The 24,165-nt window shown below is 43.6% G+C and overlaps 1 protein-coding gene across 1 annotated transcript in view; it reads left to right on the forward strand.

Annotated features, from left to right (window-relative positions):
* The first annotated feature begins 2,703 nt into the window (after nt 1–2,703).
* The window catches only part of LRIT1 (leucine rich repeat, Ig-like and transmembrane domains 1), a 68,285-nt gene continuing 46,823 nt past the window's right edge, over nt 2,704–24,165 (forward strand). Inside the window, exon 1 of the mRNA XM_073681458.1 lies at nt 2,704–3,016. Within this exon, the coding sequence (XP_073537559.1) occupies nt 2,895–3,016 (122 nt within the window). The 5' untranslated portion in view covers nt 2,704–2,894. The remainder of the gene's footprint in view (nt 3,017–24,165) is intronic.

Consider the following 24,165-nt stretch of genomic DNA (forward strand, 5'->3'; position numbering starts at 1 on the left):
CATCCGCCTGTCAACTGAAAATGCTGACAGGCTGACTCTTATAAAAATGAACAAGAGCTGGATTGGGCCCGACTTCTCAACACCACCGGATGATAGCAGCGGAACATAAAGTCAAATCCAGTGACTTTTTTTGGGAAGTCTATTTCCATGCACCTCTCCACACCCAGACATGGGTATACGCTTCCTGATTTTGTCTTTTTCTGTCGTCATTTTCCTTTTCCTTCTCCTCATCCTTCACCACCATATCACCAGGGTGACCGTGATGCAATACCCACATAATTTTTTTTTTAAGGGTTAATGATGCCCATAGGAAATTTTTTTAGAGGCCTACCTCTAATATTCTGTATGTTATACAGTATGTTCTGTTCATGTATACCCCCCAGGGGTAAATGTTTTTCAGCCCATGCACTTAGTGCATGGGCATTACCAGTATAGGAAACCCATTCCTTAACAATGGCAACAATCTTTTTAATGAGGACCTCCTCTATGTCTCTTCAAAGGGGTTTTGGAGTGCGTCCAATTTTTGACCAGCCTTTGCAGTCACTGCATGGGCATTACCAGTATAGGAGACCCACTCCTTTATAATGGGAACATTTTTTTAACTGAGGCCCTCCTCTATGTCTCTTCAAAGGGGTATTGGGGTGCGTCCAAATTTTAGGCAGCTGTTGCAGTCACTACATACGCAATAACTGTATGGCAGAACCGCTCCTTTATAATGGGAACATTTTTTTACTGAGGTCTTACTCTGTGCTTTCAAGTTGTTATTGGGGTTTTTCCAAAATTTAGGCAGCCCTTTTAGTCACTGCATATGCAATAACAGTATAGGAGACCTCCTCCTTAATAATGGGAAATTATTTTTTTAAATCAGGCCTTCTATATGTCTTCAAAGGCGTATTGAGGTTTTTCCAAATTTTGGACAGACCTTAGAGTTACTGCATATGCTATAACAGCATAGGAGACCCGCCCCTTAAAAATGGGAACAAAGCATAGCCAGCTGATGGTCCTCTAACAATTGTGAGGGCCGACTGCTGGCCCTCTAACAATAGTAAGGGCTGCCTGATGGCCCTATAAAAATAGGCTTTGTGACTTCCAGAGTCCCTCCTTCATAAATGAAACAGGATGAGTCTGATCATGTCTCACATACCACATGGCCAGATAACGTAGTAAAATGTTAAAATGACATTTGCCGGTGAAGGTATTTTTCACTGTAGAAAGCAATGCCAAAGTGCAAAAATGCATCAAAAACACTACGTGTGAACATAGCCCAAGGTGTGGAGGAGCATTTTTTGGGGGGGTTATTTATTTTGCCTTATATGCATGTCATTACCTGGAAAGGATGTTCCTTAACATTTTTTCCAGGAAAATTCCTTTTGGTTTCATTTTTGGATGTTTTATTGTGAGTCCGTAAACGTGGCGTAATACTCTTACAACATTGTTCACAGCAGTGACCTGGGAGTCAGAAATGCTTCCAGGGGTCTTCCCCATGCTGTTCCCATGTCATTTCAGCACTTTACAGGATGTGTCTGATCATGTCTTACACACCACATGGCCAGATCAGGCAGTAAAATGTTAAAATGACATTTCATAGTGAATGTATTTTTCACAGTTGAAAGCAATTCAAAAGTGCAAAAAGGCATCAAAAATGCTACTTGTGAACATAGCTTAAGGTGTGGAGGAGCATTTTTGGGGGGGTTATTTATTTTGCCTTATATGCATGTCATTACCCTGGAAAGGATGTTCCTTAACATTTTTTCCAGGAAAATCCAATTTGTTTTTGTTTTTGTATGTTTTATTGTGAGTCTGTAAAAGAGGCGTAATACTCTTACAATATTGTTCACAGCAGTGACCTGGGAGTCAGAAATGTTTCCAGGGGTCTGCCCCATGCTTTTCCCATGTCATTTGAGCACTGTTACAATCAATTTGGGCAATTTTTAGGCCCCCTACAGACCACCGGGGGAGGGCTGCCGGATAAAGGCTTGAGTTTCCCATAGACTTACATTGGGCTCATTGCTCAGTTCGAGCACCCGAGTATTACGATTTACTCGACCCGAGCAATGAGTACCTGAGCATTTTAGTGCTCGCTCATTACTAGTAGTCTTTTTTTATTGGGGGAGAGGGGCGTACGAACACATATGTCTTCTTAGAATCTAGAAATCTACAGGAGCCGTACATCTGACCAACATGCTGGTGGGAGTCCAGGTCCAAATTTTGCACCAGCCACTGAGATACTGTATACCCACCTCTTCCGACAAGCCTACAACCTGCAGTAAACACCACTGCACGACCAGCTCTACCCTCACCTACTGTATCCTCACCCATCCCTCGTAGACTGTGAGCCCTCGCGGGCAGGGTCCTCGCTCCTCCTGTACCAGTCGCTGACTCGTTTTGTTAAGATTATGTAAATGCTTTTGTTATGTATATCCCTATCACATGTAAAGCGCCATGGAATAAATGGCGCTATAATAATAAATAATAATAATAATAATAATATGTTTTTTTTCACAGATTATTAACAACAACAATATACCTTTTAATATTTGTATAGCTTTTGATAAAGCAACAGATAAAATAGGAAATGCTAGTAGTGTCTCTAAAATGCTATAGTTTCAAAACATAATTCTTTTGTATAGATATCCCGTGTGTAATGTGCATAATACTGTGGCTTTCTCATGTAGCAGCTTAGATAGACGCTTTCCTATGACATTCCAGGAAGCAATAGGCAGCGACAGGAAAAGAACCAAGTCCTCTCACTAATCCCCTATCCTATTTTATCTGATGGACTGAGCTGCAGCTAAAGCATCAGTCTGCGACTGGAAGCTGAAGACACTCAACAAAATGTGACCAGGTGCCACCTGCAAATATCTCCCCAAGGTGCTCCTCATGGTTAGTTCACCATGTGTATCTCTTTGGTCATCTTTGGTTGCCTGGTGTTTGGGAGCCTTCCTTTCTTTTGCTTGTCCTGTCCATCTCAGTGCAGCTGCACATTTCACTCACTCAGTGATGGGTCTAAATCAAGGTAGGTCACCCGTGTGTCTTATGTTCACATATCTATCCAGTATGTAGCCACTTGCTTCTAACCTGTGCAGATATTGCTTGTATGCTATTTTTTATTTTCCTTATTCAGCTTGTCTTGCCACTTCCTGTGGCCAAAGGATTAACTTCTGAGCAGTTTGTAATCTGATTTCAAAGAAAGCATTGAACGCCTTCTGTACCACATAGAGACTGTATATTCATACAATGGGTATCTGGAAAAATGCAAACAGTATTACAAAATGAACACTAAATGAAATACGGTATTACCTGTCTAGAAGAAAAATTGTGATAAAGAATTGTAATTTTAGATAACTATATAACATACATTTTTCATTCATTTATTTATTTTATTGACCTAAATATTCCTTGCTGATGTATAGAGCTCATGTACGCAGGTGCGTGCCTGTATGTGGAGTTTCTAACCTCAGAGCTTTCCATACAGTGCCATACAGTTTTTGCCTTGGAAGCATACATGCTGAATGAATACAATTGCAGCATGGAGTTCGATGGAAAATGACACTTTTTTTTTGTCAGATTTTTTATGTAAATGCAAAATTATAGGAATAAAGAGGTACAAGAACAACAAAAATCATTTGTATTACTCTATACTCACAATGGTGAGAAGTGGTACAGCAGAGGACCCATGGCTCCGTGCAAGCCATAGTATTGCCATGTGCATGAATGTATATTGTATTTTCTAAATGTTTTTAATAAAGGAATACATTAATTTCAATTTGGGCAGAAATTATTGGGACTCTGTTGATTTATTTTTTATTGTTAAATAGAATAAAAATCGGTTGCAGTATGTTGCATTCCAAAGGCCACACAATTTTTCTGACAATTTTCTTTTTTATTTATGGCAGTAAAAAGGGACAGAGGTTATAACCATGGCATATTTTTTAATGCAAAGATACCGGAAAAGCTTTTACTTAGTGTTGATATTTTTCCCATGTTTATATCCTATCGGATGGACACATAACTGTCCGAAAGGTACATAGAAAACCTGTGCAGAGAATGATTTATTGTACATACTGCATTATTATATGCTGCTATGGCTCCTATTATGGCCTCTTACAATACAATGTATGTTAAAATTCAGAGCATATTTAGCATGCAAATAAGTCTGAATTATACAGCGTGTTGTAATGCCAGCAAGGACATGGGGAGAAACGGGTTAACGGCACTGTTCTGTGACTGACTCCATGCCACTTTAATTGAATGTCCCGTCGCTTATTTTGTGGTCCAGTGATTTTTTACAGAAACTATTTTCATTAAAAACGTGCGCATTGCTGATTTCAAAGAAACCGTTCTTTATCTGTAAATTAGCCTGGTTGGTAAATGCTTAATATTCTATAAGACTCTATGCTATGTTAGTGTCATTGGGTTTGTTGTACCCATTTGTATCAGGGGTACACGTAACAACTATTAATTCACTCAAAAGGTGCTTTACTGCAATTGAAAACAAGTCACCAGTCCATGTAATTACTGTAGTGACGACAGGCGAGAAGGTCAGTGCGGCTCAGGCTGCCAATAACTCTAATTGCTGTTAGCCCATCTGCATTATGGTTTATGGCTGTTTTGGCCTTGATCCCAACAACATGTAGAGTACTTGTTTCTGATTGCATAATACTACAAAAAATAATGTGTGAAATCAGGTATCATCTATGTAAAGTGTTTGAAATAATAATGGATACATGAGAAAAAAAGGGATAATAAATTAATGTATTATATGTATTATAAGTTAATTTTATTCCTTCTAAGGCTGGTAGCAAAAGAGACAGTTGGCAGAACCAAGCAGAATATTTTGCCAATAGTCCCTATGTACAAGATGACTGCATTTGATAAAAAGTAGATCTTGACCACACAAGTAGATTTTCTGTCATGTTGTCAAGTCTCCTTGCGATGACACATTCCTTCTATTTTGTATTAGAAATTAGTAGAATTACGCAAGGGGTACAACAGCTTCTTACGGATCCCAGGTGTTGGGTTTACTAGTACTTCATAGGGAGTTTATGCATCAGGAATACCAGCACTGAATGGTGAGGCCAAGCATTGTGTCCACCAGCAATTCTTAGTCAGTCTGGGTATAGGGGCTAACATCACTGCATAGGCTACCCAGGCATTAGGTCTACCAGCATTGCATAGCCCGTCCAGGCATAGGGTCTATAAGCACTGCACGTGGATTCCAGGTGTTGGGTTTACTAGCACTAGATAGAGAGTTCAGGCATCAGGAATAGCAACACTGAATGGTGAGGACAGACATTGTTTTCACCAGTACTGCATATCCAGTCTGGGTGTGGGATCTACCAGCACTGCATAGGGAGTCCAGTTGTTGGATTTACTAGCACTGCATAGGGAGTTCAGGCACCAGAAATACCATCACTGAATGGTGAGGCCAGACATTGTGTCCACCAGTACTGCATATCCAGTCTGGGCATGTAGTCTACCAGCACTGCATAGGGAGTCCAGTTGTTGGGTTTACCAGTACTGCATATGGAGTTCAGGCACCAGAAATACCATCACTGAATGGTGAGGCCAGACATTGAGTCCACCAGTACTGCATATCCAGTCTGGGCATGAAGTCTACCACCACTGCATATGGAGTCTAGGCGTTGGGTTTACTAGCACTATATAAGGAGTTCAGGCATCAGGAATACCATCACTAAATGATGAGGCCGGACATTGTTTCCAGTAGTACTGCATAACCAGTCCAGGCATGGGGTCTACTAGCACTGTAGAGGGAGTCCAGTTGTTGTGTTTACTAGCACTATATAAGGAGTTCAGGCACCTGGAATACCATCACTGAATGGTGAGGTCAGGCATTGTGTCCACCAGCACTGCATAGCCAGTCCAGGCATTGGCTCTACTAATGCTGCATTGGGAGTCCCGAGTTTTATGGTACTTGTAACCAATTGAAATTTCTGGATTGGCTGTGGGTCTCCTGACCCTTACTCACCAGAGTCAGGTATGTCTATGAGGCTGTAGAGTACATGGACCGTATATGTAGCCAACAGCCTCTAGGACATATGAAATGGGTACTAGGACATGTGAAGTTGTCTATAGGCATATGTTTTACTAACCATGAGATATCTATCTTGAGGACACATTTCCTGTTAATATTTTTCTGGTCATTGTCACTTCCATATTTTTCTTGCAAAAGCTGAATCCCATAACTATGTCATATTGCACATTCACTCACTCGAGGCTCATTAGTTGCAGTAATTTTTGGGTACTCCATATATCTGCAGATTGTACACATGTCTTTATAAAACCCATTCAGAGGTATAGGTGAAAAATACTTGTACAGTATGTAAATGTATGGAAGACACTGGCAGTCGCAAAAATGTTTGCCACAGACCAATCCTGTGTAAGGCTGCGTGCCCACTATGCGTTTACGTGCCCCATGGTCCCCAATGACAATCCGCATGTGCTGTGCACATGCTGCGGAAATTTCTGCTGCGGATTATCATTGCGGAAAATTACGCAGCATGTCCATTAATTTTGCGGACACGAAGCGTAATCGCCGCCATTGACTTGCATTGGACCGCTTGACATCCACATCACTGCATCTCTACATGCGGATATCACACGGTTCAATGTGCGGATGGTACCCAGGTCTGGAGGAGAGGAGACTCTCCTCCAGACCTAGGTACCATAGAACCTGTTAAAAAAAGAATTTAAAATAAAAAAAAAGATTATACTTACCTTCCGATGTCCTCCCGGTGTTTTCTCCCCCACGTCTGGTCTGCTGTATGGGTCGCGGTGCTGTGAAGGACCTGCCATGACGTCATTGAGTCATGTGACCTGTCACATGACTCAATGACGTCACCACAGGTCCTTCACACCACTGCGAGCTGCCCAAGACACCGGACGCAGCGGAGAAAACACCGGGAGGACATCGGAAGGTGAGTATAATCTTTTTTTTTTTTTTTTACCATTCTTATTCTTTTTTTTTTAACTAACTTAGTCACACTACTATAAATCCATGCCAGGTGCATGGATTTATATAGTGTCAACAAATTGTCAAGCACTTTTCCAAGTGATGCTAAAATCACTTGGAAAAGTGCTTGATAACCAGCATGCAGAAATGCATGCAAAAACGTTTCTACCTGGCGGGAAAAATGCATGTAAAAACCGCATGCGTTTTTCCTGCCAGGGAGAAGCGGAAAAAATATGCAGCATTTCTGCATCGTGGGCACATAGCCTAAATGAGCGAAATTATTAATATTAAAAATGTTATTCTTTGCTGACAAAAGTGATCACATTTACAAAAAAAAAACAATTTCCTTTGCATGCTATTCAAGTAATTCTTATGAAAATAAGTTTTTACTTGGCAATCACTACGTGTTATTCAGGAGTGGAAAATGGGCCTAAGAAGTCACTTTGCTTTCGCCAAAGTTTTAGTAGTTTGCTGTGGACACCAAGGCCATTTTTTTTTAAGAAAGCTTTGATAAATAAGACCTTGTGTCTTTTGCCAAGTATTTTGCAGCTTGGCGATCAGCTTTACCTCTTGTGTCTATTCTTCCATATAACTCTATCTGCATATGTGGCACCCCAGGGGTCTGGTTTCCACAGTAACGGCATTGTTATGTCTGAGAGCAGGTGGGAGGTCTCTTGGTCAGGGATCCTGTGCATGCCACACCTCCTGCCCAGTCCTGGGAGGGGAAGAACTTCCCCTATATAAACCTAGGGCTGAGGCAGGGGGTGTGGAGTTCAGAGGGAGAGTTCAGCCAGGAGGGCTGACAGGGAGCTGTGGCTCCGGCTGGGCCCAGCTCCTGGGCCATGCCAGAAGTAGAGACAGAGAAGAGAAGCAGCTATGGATAGAAACAACAGGAGCTCTGTGGGAGCAGTGTTACAAGGAGTCAGGGGCTGGCAGCTGCAGAGCTCGCCCTGACTGAGAAGCTATCACCGGACCCGGAGTCCGAGGCTGTGGGGACTAACTCCTACCCAGCAGCAGAATCCGTCAGGCAGGGGATTTCAGGTCCTCTGGCCAAGAAACCCGAAGGCACGGTCACACGCATGGGACCAGCACCGCCGTCGTGGAGCGGAAGCTACTAGAAGGCCCCGAGTCACCGGCCATACGGGTGAGCACCACACGGTACACTCAGGGACGTGGGCTACTTATACCCGCCTCTAGCAAGGTAGCCAGAAGAGTACAGTTAGTTTGGGAGGCCTACAACTCCGCCTGGCCAGGGGAGATCCCATCTGCTCAAGGACTGACCAGGCCCCAATCGCTAGCCAGTACTCCGGGAGGGTCTATCGTGGTCACCAGTAAAGACCCTGAACTACACCGTACCGTCTCTGAGTGGTTCCTGCTACCCCCATCATCCACGTCGGCTGCCCTGAGGCCATACCCCTCCCGTTGGGGGTTATACTATCACGCTGCACAATCCTACCACCGGCCTCAGCGGTCTGCCCTGCAGCAGCAGCTCCTTAGCTGTAGTCAACGGGTGGCGTAGTCGTCCAACATCTACCGCTAATACAGCGCCACTTAGTCTGACTCCCTGGGCACGGACCGGATCACCGCCACGAGACTACAACCCTCAAGAGATCCGGCTCCGGGTAAGCTCCCGCATGCGCAACGCAGCGCGACACAGGCCCAGGGGCGCGTCAACTTTTGGCGTAGTCGGCAGGATCTCGTGCCCGCAACCACCGGGTACTGCGTGCCTGAAAAAGACTGTTCAAACTTACCTGTGGTGAAGATTCCCGCCATCCGGCGCCATCTTCCGCTTCCTTCCCGCCATCGGTGGAGTTTTCCCGCCATTCGGCGCCATCTTCGGCCTTCTTTCCGCCAGCCGTGGAGTTTTCCCGCCATTGGACGCCATCTTGAGGACGCCGCACGGGAAGAAGAGGGGCGTGGACTCCGAAAGCGCGCGAGAACTGAAGCCCCGCCTCATGTCCGGACGTTGCGTAAGGTCCTGGAAGGAGCCCAGCAGACGCCGACGTCACAGGAGCGCGACGGAAGGTCCTCAACCCTGACGATCCACTGTGGAGCCGCGGCCTACGGAAGAGGATCATCGCAAGGTAGGCCACGGTCCACTAGGGGGGAGAAGGATGTCGGATACGGAGGAGAGCTTCACCGCTTCAACCCCCGCCAGCGCCACCGCTGTTGCGGTCATGCCTTTCACCATGCCCTATATCCCGGGGGCAGTCTGGCTACCCCAATACTCAGGAGAGTCACATACCCTGAATGACTTTAGTGAAAAGCTGGATAGCCTCTTCCAGGTGTACCCCCTCACAGAGGAGCAAAAAGTGAGCATCCTGGTGGCCCAATTAACCGGGGCAGCCCAAAGGGATGTAAAGTCCTGGCCACCTGGGAGGAGGACTGTCGCAGAGATACTAACCCAGCTAACCGAGGAGGAGCTGCAGTACTACCAATACGAGGAAAGCCAAGAGGACCCGGACGGGTCTGAGGACTACCCTCAGGAGGGAGCACAAAGAGGACATAGCTACTGAAGGGAAGTAGCGTGAATAAAGAGCTGTAAATAGTTACCCGTAAGGGTACAAGGACTGCTGCTAATTAAAATATGGTCCCCGTTGGGATTAGTGAATTGTTACCCATGTGCCCCTATCTTAAACCAGGCTGAGGACTGTGAGCAGCCATTCCTTATCCCCACTGGCCGAGGACTGAGAGCGGCCACCCTGTAAATAATTATGTGTTTCTAGTAATTTATGGGAGTCTTTGGTGGATTTACCGGGAATCCTTTGTACATGGTTGGAGCGTAACCCAGGAATGGACTAAAGACTGTTAAGGACTCGGGGCAGGACAGACCCCTACCTGGTTACGTCTCCCTGTTTTGGTGAAATGGACACCTTGCTTTTCTTCAAAGACTGCACCCGGTTGCGGACACGCCGTAACCATCTTTATGTGTTTTTCTTATTGTATTATTATTGTTTATACCTTGTTATGTTTTTCTAAAAATATGTTTAGTCCCGGAGTACTAAATTTCACTAGGGGGGAATGTGGCACCCCAGGGGTCTGGTTTCCACAGTAACGGCAATGTTATGTCTGAGAGCAGGTGGGAGGTCTCTTGGTCAGGGATCCTGTGCATGCCACACCTCCTGCCCAGTCCTGGGAGGGGAAGAACTTCCCCTATATAAACCTAGGGCTGAGGCAGGGGGTGTGGAGTTCAGAGGGAGAGTTCAGCCAGGAGGGCTGACAGGGAGCTGTGGCTCCGGCTGGGCCCAGCTCCTGGGCCATGCCAGAAGTAGAGACAGAGAAGAGAAGCAGCTATGGGAAGAAACAACAGGAGCTCTGTGGGAGCAGTGTTACAAGGAGTCAGGGGCTGGCAGCTGCAGAGCTCGCCCTGACTGAGAAGCTATCACCGGACCCGGAGTCCGAGGCTGTGGGACTAACTCCTACCCAGCAGCAGAATCCGTCAGGCAGGGGATTTCAGGTCCTCTGGCCAAGAAACCCGAAGGCACGGTCACACGCATGGGACCAGCACCGCCGTCGTGGAGCGAAAGCTACTAGAAGGCCCCGAGTCACCGGCCATACGGGTGAGCACCACACGGTACACTCAGGGACGTGGGCTACTTATACCCGCCTCTAGCAAGGTAGCCAGAAGAGTACAGTTAGTTTGGGAGGCCTACAACTCCGCCTGGCCAGGGGAGATCCCATCTGCTCAAGGACTGACCAGGCCCCAATCGCTAGCCAGTACTCCGGGAGGGTCTATCGTGGTCACCAGTAAAGACCCTGAACTACACCGTACCGTCTCTGAGTGGTTCCTGCTACCCCCATCATCCACGTCGGCTGCCCTGAGGCCATACCCCTCCCGTTGGGGGTTATACTATCACGCTGCACAATCCTACCACCGGCCTCAGCGGTCTGCCCTGCAGCAGCAGCTCCTTAGCTGTAGTCAACGGGTGGCGTAGTCGTCCAACATCTACCGCTAATACAGCGCCACTTAGTCTGACTCCCTGGGCACGGACCGGATCACCGCCACGAGACTACAACCCTCAAGAGATCCGGCTCCGGGTAAGCTCCCGCATGCGCAACGCAGCGCGACACAGGCCCAGGGGCGCGTCACATACACAGGGCAGGATTCAGACCACTTATAGCATACTGATTTTTTATGAAGCAGATGCAAACAAAAAGGTGTTAGTTTTTCATGTTTCATCACGTTTCATTTTTATGGCAGTTACTGTGAGGTAAAAATGACCGGGTAATTTGATTCTGCAGGTCAGTATGAGTACCGTAATACCAAATTTATATATACGGTATACATTTTTGTTTTTTTTTACTGTCTTAAAAAGTAAGAAGTATGTAAAAAAAATTTAGTTTGTGTCATCATTTTCTGAGATCCATAACATTTTTATTTTGTCATTGATGGAACTATGTAAGAGCTTGTATTTTGTGGGATGAGTAGTTTTTATTGCTACTAATTTTAAGTGGGTGGTCCTAATCAGTGATGGACAGTCTATCCTGCTTGGCTATGCAGAGATAGCAGTCAGTAAGTGAGTAGGGCTGCCCACTGGACTCACCAGGGAGTTTATTAACTATAATTTAATAAAGTTATACTTTTCCAACAAACCTAAAAATCATTCTGCTCAGTTTCTTCTTCTCCATACCATGCTGTCCACAGATGTGACTACATGTACAACATGATAGGTTCACTTTTAAAATAACACTCCAGCATTTATTTTAGTTCAGCACTGGAGTGGTTCTTTGACCCTAGTATTATACTCACCAGCTGCCGTCTTCAGCTGTTCCCAGCACCGCTCTGGTCCCACAGTGCCATCTTGTGACCACAACTTCTGACTGACCGGAAGTTAGAGGTAACGGTCACAAGCTCTGAAAGTAAATTTATGATGGCCTCGTTCTGGCCTTATGCTGGGTCTCATAGACTTACATTGATTAGTGACTCCCGGATCACCCAGCAAACACTTGGATAATCCGGCAGGTCACAACCTGCAAAAAAAAAATGATTGGAGCGGCTCCAATAACAGATGAAGGTGGTGGCTGGTGAGTGTAACTCTAGGAACAGGGAACTTAAATTAGTGACATCACCATAGTGGTGAAAAAAAAGAAATGCTGGAGTGGTGCTTTAAATAATTTTATAGATCAGAGTTTTACCAAGTTTATTTTATTTTTGTTTTGTAATGGGAAAAGGGAGGGATTTAAATTTTATGCATTTTTTAAAAATGTGAACTACTTTTTTATTCTCCCTTGGGAAAATGTACCTGTGATGGCTTGATAGCGCCTACAATAAACTTTAAAGGGTATTCCCTTCTCCAGGATCCTATCCCAATATGTAGTAGGTGTAATAATATTAGCTAATGCCTCCAATTATAAATCTAGTGTAGTGGTTCTGATTCGCTATGTCTCTTACCCCATGTGCAGGGCATTGCAGTGGCTTAGGTATTCATGGTTATGGCCACTACCAACTATCTAACTAACAGTCACTATATGAGTGGCCATAAGCATAGATACCTAAACTACTGCAATTTGTAAAGAAAACCTTCGTTACAAAAATGAAAATAGATTTTAAATGGCAGGATTTATTGAGCCAGCCCATACGAGACAGATTAAATGCCAACGTTTTGTCCTTTATGAAGGTTATCTGTCCAGGTGATTGTCAGTGGATGGGGATATCTGTCCTAATTCTCATCGGTGTGTGAGGGAACGGCGTGTCACAGCACTCTAGGTTTTCTTTACAAGTGTAAATAAATAAAAAAGCTGCCTCACCATGTCCTATTTATATGACTCAGTCCGTCTTACAATGTTATGGGTCTCCAACCTGTAGCCAAGACCTACGGCTTCACATAAGAAAATAATTTTTCTTAGAATTAAAATCCTCAATTTATTTCAAAATAATTTAAAAGAACATACAGGTTGGGAATACATCTCAACGCGTTTCTGGCAAAAAGCCCTTATTCACTCTCAGTGAATAAGGGCTTTTTGCCAGAAACGCGTTGAGATGTATTCCCAACCTGTATGATCTTTTCAATTATTTTGAAATAAATTGAGGATTTTAATTATTTTTGGGACTCACCAAAATTCTTTTCTTATTTCTTTACAAGTGGTTTATTCTATTTTCCTTCCGAGCACTGATTTTGTGTTGTGCTGACCCCTTATTAGAGATGAGCGGTGTTCGACTCAAACTGTTCGCCAATCTCAAATTCGAGCTGTTCTGGGCGATGTTCGAGTCGTTCGACGAACTCGAACGATTTGCAAAGAATTCGGCTATTCGAGGTTATGTTCGATAACTGTTCCTGCACCAAAAGCGTAACTGGATTTTTTCACAGTAATACTGTTAATCAATGTTAATAGACAGTTTCAGTGTAGAGTGGGCGGGGGGAGGGGCAGGGGATGGATCTCTGCAGAAATAATGCCGATCTCCATTTTTTTTTTCTTTCCCGCATTTACATGGGGCGGTGCAGTCTGTCAGCCTATCAGCAGAGCACACACGCAGCGAAGTGCTTTATTTTCACACAAGCAAGGGCATGTGTCATTGGCTGTGTATGTCACATGTCCTTGCCCTATAAGACCCAGCCATTTTCCCTGTCGCCACCATTTTGTCACTGCTGCAGCTGAATGTTAGACGGCACCGCTGCTGCTGTGGGCGCTATACAGTATAACTGTGTGAATTGCGAGCGAATTTCCCGTTACATAGAGAGATAGGTTTAGGGAGTAGGGACTAGTTCTAATTGCAGCCCTTTTGAGGGCTAGGTTACAGCAGTTCATAGCACTTTTTGCCAGGCAGGTTTGTGCCAGTGCTGTGCAAGTGTTTTTCACAGCATTTGGCGAAATGTAGCTCAGCCAATCCTTTTGGGCCTGTAGCAGTGTCTGTTAGTCATTGGAGTAGCCTGTCTGTGTTGCAAGCTACACCACCTGTGTATCTAATACCAATTTTTTACTGCATCTAAGCCAGCCAATCCTTTTGGGCCTGTAGCAGTGTCTGGTAGTCAGTGGAGTAGCCCATCTGAAGCAAGCTACACCACCTGTGTATCTAATAACATTCTTTTACTGCATCTAACCCAGTAAATCCTTTTGGGCATAGTAGCAGTGTCTCGTAGTCAGCGGAGTAGCCCACCTGTGAAGGAAGCTACACCGCCTGTGTATCTAATTCTAATTTTTTTACTGCATCTAACCCAGGAAATCTTTTTGGGCCTAGTAGCAGTGTCTGGTAGCCAGCGGAGTAGCCCACCTGTGAAGGAAGCTACACCGCCTGTGTATCTAATTCTAATTTTTTACTGCATCTAACCCAGGAAATCTATTTAGGCCTAGTAGCAGTGTCTGGTAGTCAGCGGAGTAGCCCACCTGTGAAGGAAGCTACAGTATACCGCCTGTGTATCTAATTCTAATTTTTTACTGCATCTATCCCGGGAAATCTTTTTGGGCCTAGTAGCAGTGTCTGGTAGTCAGCGGAGTAGCCCACCTGTGAAGGAAGCTACACCGCCTGTGTATCTAATTCTAATTTTTTACTGCATCTAACCCAGGAAATCCTTTTGGGCCTAGTAGCAGTGTCTGGTAGCCAGTGGAGTAGCCCACCTGTGAAGCCGATTTCTGTTGTGCGAGGTTGGGGGGAGAGGGCTGAGGAAGGAAGCATGATTCTTACCTCGCCACCAACACAAGGATTTGGTCCTCCTGGATGCGCAAGACACATGAGTGCCTTCTTGCTGCACTACCTGCAACATGACCCTCGGATTGTCAGAATTCTAAGTAATCCTGACTACTGGGTTGCCACACTCTTAGATCCCCGGTACAAAAGTAAATTTGCCGAAATAATTCCTGCCATAGAAAGGGTTTCACGCATGCAGGAGTATCAGCAGAGGCTGTTACAGAATCTTACATCTGCTTTTCCACAAAACACCAGTGGTGCACGTAGTGAATCTCACAGTTCTAACTTGCCAACCGTGGGACTGTCGAGCCTTCATCACTCAAACCGTAACAGTAACCCCGTATCTGCTGGTAACAGCAATTTTGTAGAATCGTTTCACCAATTTTTTAGACCATCCTTTGCAAGACCACAGGAGACAAGAAGTCTGACACATAGTCAACGCCTAGAGAGGATGGTACAGGAGTATCTCCAAGTGAACATCGAAGCCATGACTGTGTCACTGGACCCTTGCTCATTTTGGGCTTCCAATCTTGAAAAATGGCCTGAGCTCGCCACTCACGCCTTGGAGATCTTGTCGTGCCCCGCAGCCAGCGTTCTCTCTGAATGTGTGTTCAGCGCTGCTGGTGGTGTGCTGACAGATAAGCGCACGCGGCTGTCCACTGAGAATGTAGAACAAATCATGGATCCGCAAGGACTTTTCTACCCCTGTGTCATCCTGGGGAGACTAAAAGCTTAAGGATTTTGTAAAATCACCTCACCAACCATTTTAAGCAACTCTGGGGCAATTGATGCCACTTAAGTGGTGTCTGTGCCACAATTTTTTGAAAAATGGAGACTCTTTTTGGAGTCTCCTTGCTGTGTTTTACATGACGTTGGCATCGTCAATTCCAGGTGGGGTTGGGTCGCTCCCCCCCCTTTTAACCGTAAGAAACTACATACACTATGGCTTGGGGTAACACAGATGGTTGTCTGCAGAGCTGTTTACTCATACTATAGCCTGGGAATCAGAGGTCTGCTCCAAAGCTTCAGTGTCTGCTAGTCAGCGTAGTAGCCCAGCTGTGAAGCAAGCTACACTGCTTGTGTATCTAATAACAATTTTTTACTGCATCTAAACCAGCCAATCATTTTGGGCTAGTAGCAGTGTCTCGTAGTCAGCGGAGTAGCCCATCTGAAGCAAGCTACACCACCTGTATATCTAATGACAATTTTTTACTGCATCTAACCCAGGAAATCCTTTTGGGCTAGTAGCAGTGTCTCGTAGTCAGCGGAGTAGCCCATTTGAAGCAAGCTACACCGCCTTTGTATCTAATAACAATTTTTAACTGCATCTAGCCCAGGCCATACTTTGAGCCTAGTAGCAGTGTCTGCTAGTCAGCGGAGTAGCCCAGCTGTTAAGCAAGCTACACTGCCTGTAGATCTAATTACAAATTTTTAACTGCATCTAGCCCAGGCAATATTTTGGGCCTAGTAGCAGTGTCTGCTAGTCAGCGGAGTATCCCAGCTGTTAAGCAAGCTACACCACCTGTGTTTTGGACACTTAATTTTTTATAAGGAAACACTTCGGGCCCCCGGGACACTCAGTCAAGAGCATCGGGGAGGCGCCTCAAGGCAAAGGGGCAGGGAATGGCAGTAGCACGCCTTGCGGCGGACCGCCAAGCTCGATCCTTATAAAAGCTTTTTACCTGCAGCATCTTTAGTGAACGCTACTGGAGCTGGAATTACCGTGGCTGCTAGCACCAGACTTGCCCTCCAATAGATCCTTGTAAAAGGATTTAAAGTGTACTCATTCAAATTACAGATCCAATTTAAATTACAGAGCTTAGAGCTGCCTCCACCGCGGGGGGTCTCGACCCACCAGCGGACAGGCATCAGTATTGGGAGAGGGGGGCTGGCCGTCAGGGTCCACCGCGGCTCTGGCACAAACCCAGCGACATGGAGGTTGCACGGGCAGGAACGGCCTGGCCATGTCGGCTTCGCACACCAGCGTAGTCCCTCTGCCCCCTCGCACCCGTAACCTCAAAAGGATGCGCAAGCGGCTTTTCTTCCCAGGGCTGTTCCCCGCCCAGCAGGAACGTGGGGGAGCTCAGGTCGGCCTTCCACCGTACTCCCTTACCTCCCTCACCCTCTTTCCTTCTTCCGTTCTCCATCTAACCCCTCGGCTCTGTGGTGTCCGCTCTCCCTCCAGCTCTCTCCTTCTCACAGGTGGACTACCATGTGTATTCACACTGTGGTGAATCTTTTGGGCCCAGGCATAAGAAGTCGTCGAGGTAATGGATAATATGTGCCCCCTTAGAAACGTCCATGACGACCCATTCGAGGAAGCAACTAAACGCCTCAAATAGTGAGCAGGATATGGAGCACCCCATGGGCAAACAGTGATCTATATAGTATGCTCCTTCCCAGAAGCAGCCCAATAGGCGGACACTATTCAGAGGCACAGGTAGTAAGTAACCGGAACGCCCCCTCAATGTCTGTTTTGGCCATTAGGGTGCCCCTTCCCAACTTCTTGACCCGCTTGATTGCCTTGTCAAAGGATGTACAGTATATACTACTGTACTTGGTTCCACGTCGATGTTGTCGTTTATTGACCTGCCCCTTGGATATGACAAATGGTGGATTAGTCCGAATGTATTGGGTTCCGTTTTTGGCACGACTCCCAACGGAGATACCACTATGTCTTGTAAGGAAAGTGTTCTGAATGGAACCGCCATTCTACCTAAAGATATTTCTTTTTTTAATTTTCTTGTCACGACGTCTGGGTGTTGGTAGGCTGATTTTAGATTTTTACTCCAGCCTTTCTTGATTTTAGAAGGGCATGACATGCCTATATCTGTGTCTCCTCCTCCCTTTACTCCTCCACCTCTTTTCTTTTCGCATGACTATATGTACTTGTCACTTTTCCATGTATTAGTTGTGTCTTCTGAGCAGTTTGTCAGCTTTTGGACACCTTTGAAGGTGTTTTCTATGTGTTTACTATGTGTTTCTATGTGTTTTTGTTTGCCTGCCATTGGTTTTAACGGTGTTCGACTGTGTTCGACACCTTTCGACGAACCGTTCGGCGAAGATGCTGGTGTTCGACGAACCGAACTCGAACACTACGGGGGTGGCTCAACACTACCCCTTATATTCTATTAAGCTACTGCAATGTTCTGCACATGGGGTAAGCGACATAGCGAATTAGAACAACTATACTACATTTCTAATTAGAGGTATTTGCTAATATTATTATCATTATTACTCCATCTACTTCATATTGGGATAGGATCTCGGAGATAGGAATACCCCTTTAAATGTTGCAGTACATTGTGAAATTAGTGATCTTCCATGAAGCTCAGACCTCTGGCTGCTACAATAACTCAGATCACTTCTGTTAGAGTACATGTGACATACAAGTACCTCAGATGTCAGAGGTTATTTGGTTTCTAAAAATACTGAGCTAAACAACAACTTTTAGTTTTTACATCACTAAAGAAACAACCAAATCACAGAAAAGTTGCAAGCAAGATGCAGTTGCACAGGATTTATAATTTGAACTATGATAGAAAAGTTGCATTCAGCTTACCAGGTTGTGACCAAAAATCCAGCTACCATTAGATGCGATGTTGCATTACAACAGAGTGAACTTCATGTTACACAAAGCATCTGTGCAGTCCTAGACTTCATATTTATTAAGTTGCCTATTGTTCTGTGAATGTGTTTTTATATAAACATTTACGGACAATCATTTAAAGTATCAGTTATGTACACTTCACCATTTCTGAATTCCGTTATTTCTGTGCACAAAATGTTTTCATTTTTGGACACAGTAATTATATATTACCCTTCATTCATATACTTATTTTTTTATTTGAATTTCTCCATTAATGTAAATTTTCATGACCTAATTTCTAGATCTGCTAGGAGATGGAACTCACAATTTTTTTATATATAATATTTTATATTATTTAAATCATATAACAGTGCATATTACCAACTATTTATCCCATAAGTGATGGAGGATAGCAATGAAGAACAAAGATTCATAAAAGATCTTTAATAATGTATTATAAATTGGCGTATTATACAAATATTTATATACCCCCTCCCTTACAAATATGTAGGACTGCAAAAAATCAGATTTTTTTTTACCATTGCTTTGCAAATCTATCTGTAAAATATAACCTGTATTTAATTTTATATTACTTGAAACAATATGATTTGTAGGGGAAACAGAAGTGCGTACATACAGCCCTTAAAACATTGAATTTTTTAGTATTGTATTAAAAGGACACTAATAAATCCCTAGTGAGCACAGCAAAAAATAAATAGCCAATAAACAAACCAGGTAAAAATATAAGGGCCAACTGGAAAGGCCCACTAACCGATCCACTGACCGAAAGCTGATCTTGTCCCTTATTCTTTGATATGTCACTATATCATACACAGATAGTTCAACCTATCAAGAGATGAAGACCTTTTCTTAAAATAGTCAAATTTTATTTATACAAAATGAAAGAAACATCATAAAATACATTTAAAAGAACGTGAGGTGGTACATAAAAAAGGGCATCAAGTGGTCTGACCATACATATTATTAAACAAATTTCTCAAATAGACAATCATTCATATTAATATAAATACAACCTCAATTCGTTTCCCCGTAAGAGGTTCATCAGGACCCATCATGGGCCTTTAACATCTATAGACCTGTCTATCTGCTCTTCTTTATTATATGGACCTCCTGATGAACCTTTTACAGGGAAACGCGTTGGGGCAGAGGCAAAGGCAGAGATTTGGAAACCTTTATTCAAAGACATCATGAACGATAAGTCATATCTTCATGCCTCTCTTTCCCTATCTTAGCCTGTTGGATTTTGTCTAGGCTAAGCTCCTGCAGTTATACTGCATATTCTAGGAAAGTGAGGGACAGCTGTCATGGAGCGGGGGTGCCAAAACCTCGTTATTTAGGGTGCCAACCCCCGCTGCCATGCAGGGCGAGCAGTTTGTATGCCCTATGGTTACGTAGGCCCAAGATGGTGATCCTGGGCAACACATTTATTTATTCTATTAAGCTATTATGCATATTGAGTATACGCTATGTATCTTGCTGATCTAATTTATTTATACGTGCATGTGTACCTGCCTGACACATTACAAACAGGAGTCTACATTAGCCTAAGCTATCCAGTGTTTTAAGCATGATCCATACATGTTGCTGTTGTGGGTCACTTATTTCTCCAGTTCTATCTGTGTTATTGAATTAGGTTGTCTAATGGGTTCATTTGCATGTGTTTTCCTGTAGTTAGGATAAAAATAGCGCTTTGAGGAATAATCTGGGAAACAACTCATGCCAATGATACGGCTCAGCATGAGCGCCAAGTGACAAGACCAGTGGTCAATTAAGTTACGTATGCAGATGACCAAATTGGATTAGATCCATCCGATAAGCACATGGACCTGCACTAGGACTTCTTACGGCTTTCTGTGTCAGAATACTCTTCTGTAAGTTTATCTCAGGACTGCAAGGCTTTGTTATCACTTTACAGTTTTCACATACATTTTTTCGATTTTAAAGGACATGTCTGTATAATTGTAAATATATACTTTACCCTATGATGAGCAGCAGACACCTTGTTCCCATTAGTTTCAGTCGCAATGCCCCTTCTTGAATACCAGCCACAATCCTCCAACCCTATATTATAGACTAACCTGTTGGTAATTCCCATCCTTCTGATCAGAAGTATGCTGCCATCTTTTGGCACTGGGTTCTTTCTGTATAATCGCTAGCAGTCATCCCTAGGGCTAATCAATTTAGAGTCTTGCAATGTCCCTTAAAATGGAGTCAAAGGGCTTGATGCAACATAATACTTGTACTTGCGATATTTAGATATGGAACTAATAAGGCAGTTACCGTATATATTTAAGATTTAATTTGGCAATTTATTAACTGATTAGCTTTTCATTCAAATATATTATTTTGGATGCAGATATCTTTCTCCTGTTTTTTAAGAACAGAAGAATAATCCCATCTATGATGGGTGAACTCATCTTTCCATAAGATGTAGAAAGAAGAGGTTCTGGTAGCAGGGCTTGGTATGAAGAGATCTCTATACTCTCAACTCATGCTTTTCTACATATCAATGTATCTGTTCCTAGTTTGATAGTCATTCTTGGGAATGCAATCCATCTATTCCTTTAATTATGCTGTTTGGCTCTCAAGTTGGAAAGTAAATTGAAAATGCTTTAAAAAATGTTCAAAAATTTGTCACTGTTAGTGCAATTTTGTATCTCCATGATTTTGCTGCAGAAAAGCACAATGGTGCAATCATTGTTTTGTTTTTTCGCCAAAATGGATGTAAATACATTGATAAATATGCCACACAATTCTAGTTTATGAAATGAAGGACACCTCTCAGCTAAAAAAAAAATTTCATTCTTTTTCTGTGATCACCATGGCCCTGGTACACACCAGATCTGTATGTCAGATCTGTTGGTAAACTTTCAAAAAAGTTTTCAATTTTACACTTACACATTTTAGATTTTCTGCTTCTTCTATTCTACTGTACTTTGAGACTTAGTATACTGTATATAGTATGAGTATTTCAGTATTCCTTCTAATTCCATATATTTCTACCCAAAGTGATTTAATATATTACTTTCCCTTACAGAAATCATTACGCATGAAGCCAATACTTTAAATAAAGGCTAAGGGCTCTTTTTTCGTTTCTATTTTTATGGTAATTCCAGAACAGTCTATAACCATCATAGTCATTTTGCTACTATCAAGCCATGCCTTGGTTATCCCTACTTTTTTATATTTTCAGAGCCATAGTTAGGCTTTTTTCATCCAGGTCCACTTCACTGGATTAGCCCTCTATTGACCCTGGCTAAGGTGTAGTTGCTTGTTGATGCCCTCCCGTTGCCTATCCTGGTTGTCCTCACTCCAGCCCTTTCTATTTCCATTTTCTAACCTTATTTGTTTGCTTCAGATCTAGGCCATTTCCCTGGGCTGTATATTTGTTCAGATTCAGTACTGAAAATTAGCAAAAAAAAATACAATACAATGCATGTGAAATGGATTTAGAAATTCCTCATACATGCTAGATTTTAAAATCTGCAGTACGGTCTGTTTTGTAGCAGATGTAATCTCCTCTGTTGTGAGAGGTGAAATCCACTGCAAATCCATTGTAAAATCACGTGGATGTACTGCAGATTGTGAAAGGGTTAGGTGCGGACAATGTCCGCAGTGGAGATGCCCAGCCTTATAAATAACGGCTTTGTATCTATACAGGCACTTTATGTGTGTTTCTACATGAATTCTACTGTCATCACTATTATTTAATTTAATCACTTCGTCCCTACTTCCCCCAGTTTGTTAAAGCTTTCATTACTTGACCTCAGATCACTATTTATACCATCTTCCTACTCATTCTACAATTGTCCTCTAGCTCTGGCCCGTGGTTTACACACTCTTCTAGACTTCTGGCCATTTTTCACAATACAACTTCACCCCACACTAGTTTTGGCCTTTCTTGTGTTACCTTTTCTACTTAAACTATCATTTACCAGGTTATTTGACAAAATGTTTTGGTCCTAATAGTTTATGGGTCTCCATGATGCAGTTACTTATTTTTCATGTGCCAAGTTATCATAAAGTGTCACTAAGTAATGAAATTTAAATACTATTTATGTATTTTACCTTTTGTTAACTGTTCAGTATTTTAAAGTGGTTTTGTATAACAATTATAACCATGTGCCCTGTTAATACTAACAAATGTCATACTGTTGATAAAGTCCCCCCTATATTTTGTACTAAGATATTAGTTGGATATTGGTTTCAAAACTTGGAGGTCAAACTTTCTCTTGGCTTTAAACATGGGATACTTGCCTACCATTTTAAGTCATCATACGACATATTTGATAATGCAAATTTATATATTTTAGCATGTTGCCAACTCTGATAATGCTGATTTAATACCAGAGAATAAATAATAATAAGAACAATTGGCACCTAATACATATTTTGTATAAAAAATTCTAAAATTACATTTCTGGAGCCATTTTGTTAATGTGAATGTAAATGGGAATAATGGCAGAGACCCCGACTAATGGACACCCAACCATGAGGAGCTATATAAATGTAATGACCAGCTCAAAGAAAAATGAGGACACACCCTTATTTGCACAGAGTGCAAAAACCTAAAGAAATGAGCTGGAATATAAGTTGGTATGCATGCAACGTGTAGGCACATGTTCACACTGGCCACTAAACAGACAAAACCTAAGATAAAAACAAAATGAGCATATACCCTGCAGTAAATAAATAAATAGCAATTGTTAGGAGGGCGGTTGCAGACAACTTTATTTTAATGGAACGCAACCGACCCCGGGGTCCGCAATGCAGCCTAATGGACTGCTGCCGAACACTTTCCGGGTGGAAAGGAAAGCGACAACTAAATTGATAACCCACCCGTGTTAACAGCACACCGGACCGGGTAAGGCGATACGCTCTATCTCCGTTAACTGCACGGAGGGAGAGCGACCGGCGACGCACCTATCAAATATCTTAGCCCTTCATGTTAATGCACACAGAAGGGTAAGACGGTTCGCACAATCTCCAAGAACCGCAGGGAGACTTGCGACCGTGGGAGAAGCAGTAGCCCTGTCTTTGATACAGGTGCTACGCAATGGGGAATGGTGCTAAAGCGGTTCACATAATCTCCAAGAACCGCAGGGAGACGTGTGACCGGACTAGGAGCAGTAGCCCTGTCTTTGGTACAGGTGCTACGCTATAGGAGACGGCGCTAGTATGTGGGTGTGATACCCGCCGGGTATTCGTGCACTCAGCCGGCGTGCTACCGGACTGAGCAGACCCGCTCTATATGGCTCAAGCTACCTGCGTGAATAAAGCTATGGCTCTGAGAGGAGCCCAAGAGTTTCAGCGTGCACACCACAAACAACCAGCTCAAATGATCTGAGCGCGTCGCCATCTTTGTGGGCGGGCCTTTTAAAGACTAAGCCCTGCCCACTGACGCGCTATTGGTGATGTTACCCGTGGACCAATCAGGCAGTGCCAGGTCACCGGGTCAGGTGGTTGCCAACCCACCAATCATGATCCGCCAGGTCACGGACATGCTCAGTGCGGCAAATCCTGGACTTAGATTCCACAAGCCCTGTCTCCCTCTGCAACCCAGGCTTAACATCGCTAGACACAACTATCTGGGAGACAAACAGTGCTCGTGGACCAGCTAGGCGTTGGGGCTGATGGTGATGCTGAGCAGCATCAGCCCTGGCTGGACTGGAATGGGAGACCACATAAGGTCCTGGACCCATTTCAAATCCAGGAACAGCCTGATACCTGCAGCAATAGTGCATGAAAATAACGTAGGGTACTTAGTTAACATAATTTAAAAAAAAAACTTATATACGTTTTATTGGTGTCCATTGGTCAGTGTTGCGGTCCTCCCCGTCCCTTATTCACATTTAACTCATTTGACATATGGTAAAGTTTTAATACTAGAGGTTAGAACCATCCTGAATATGGTCACATTGACGCGTTGGGACGGCTTTTACGTTTTTTTGATCAAAA

This window comes from Phyllobates terribilis, unplaced genomic scaffold, assembly GCF_046119375.1.
Source record: "Phyllobates terribilis strain yellow unplaced genomic scaffold, ASM4611937v1 Scaffold_5__5_contigs__length_657084704, whole genome shotgun sequence".
Classification (NCBI taxonomy): Eukaryota; Metazoa; Chordata; class Amphibia; order Anura; family Dendrobatidae; genus Phyllobates; species Phyllobates terribilis.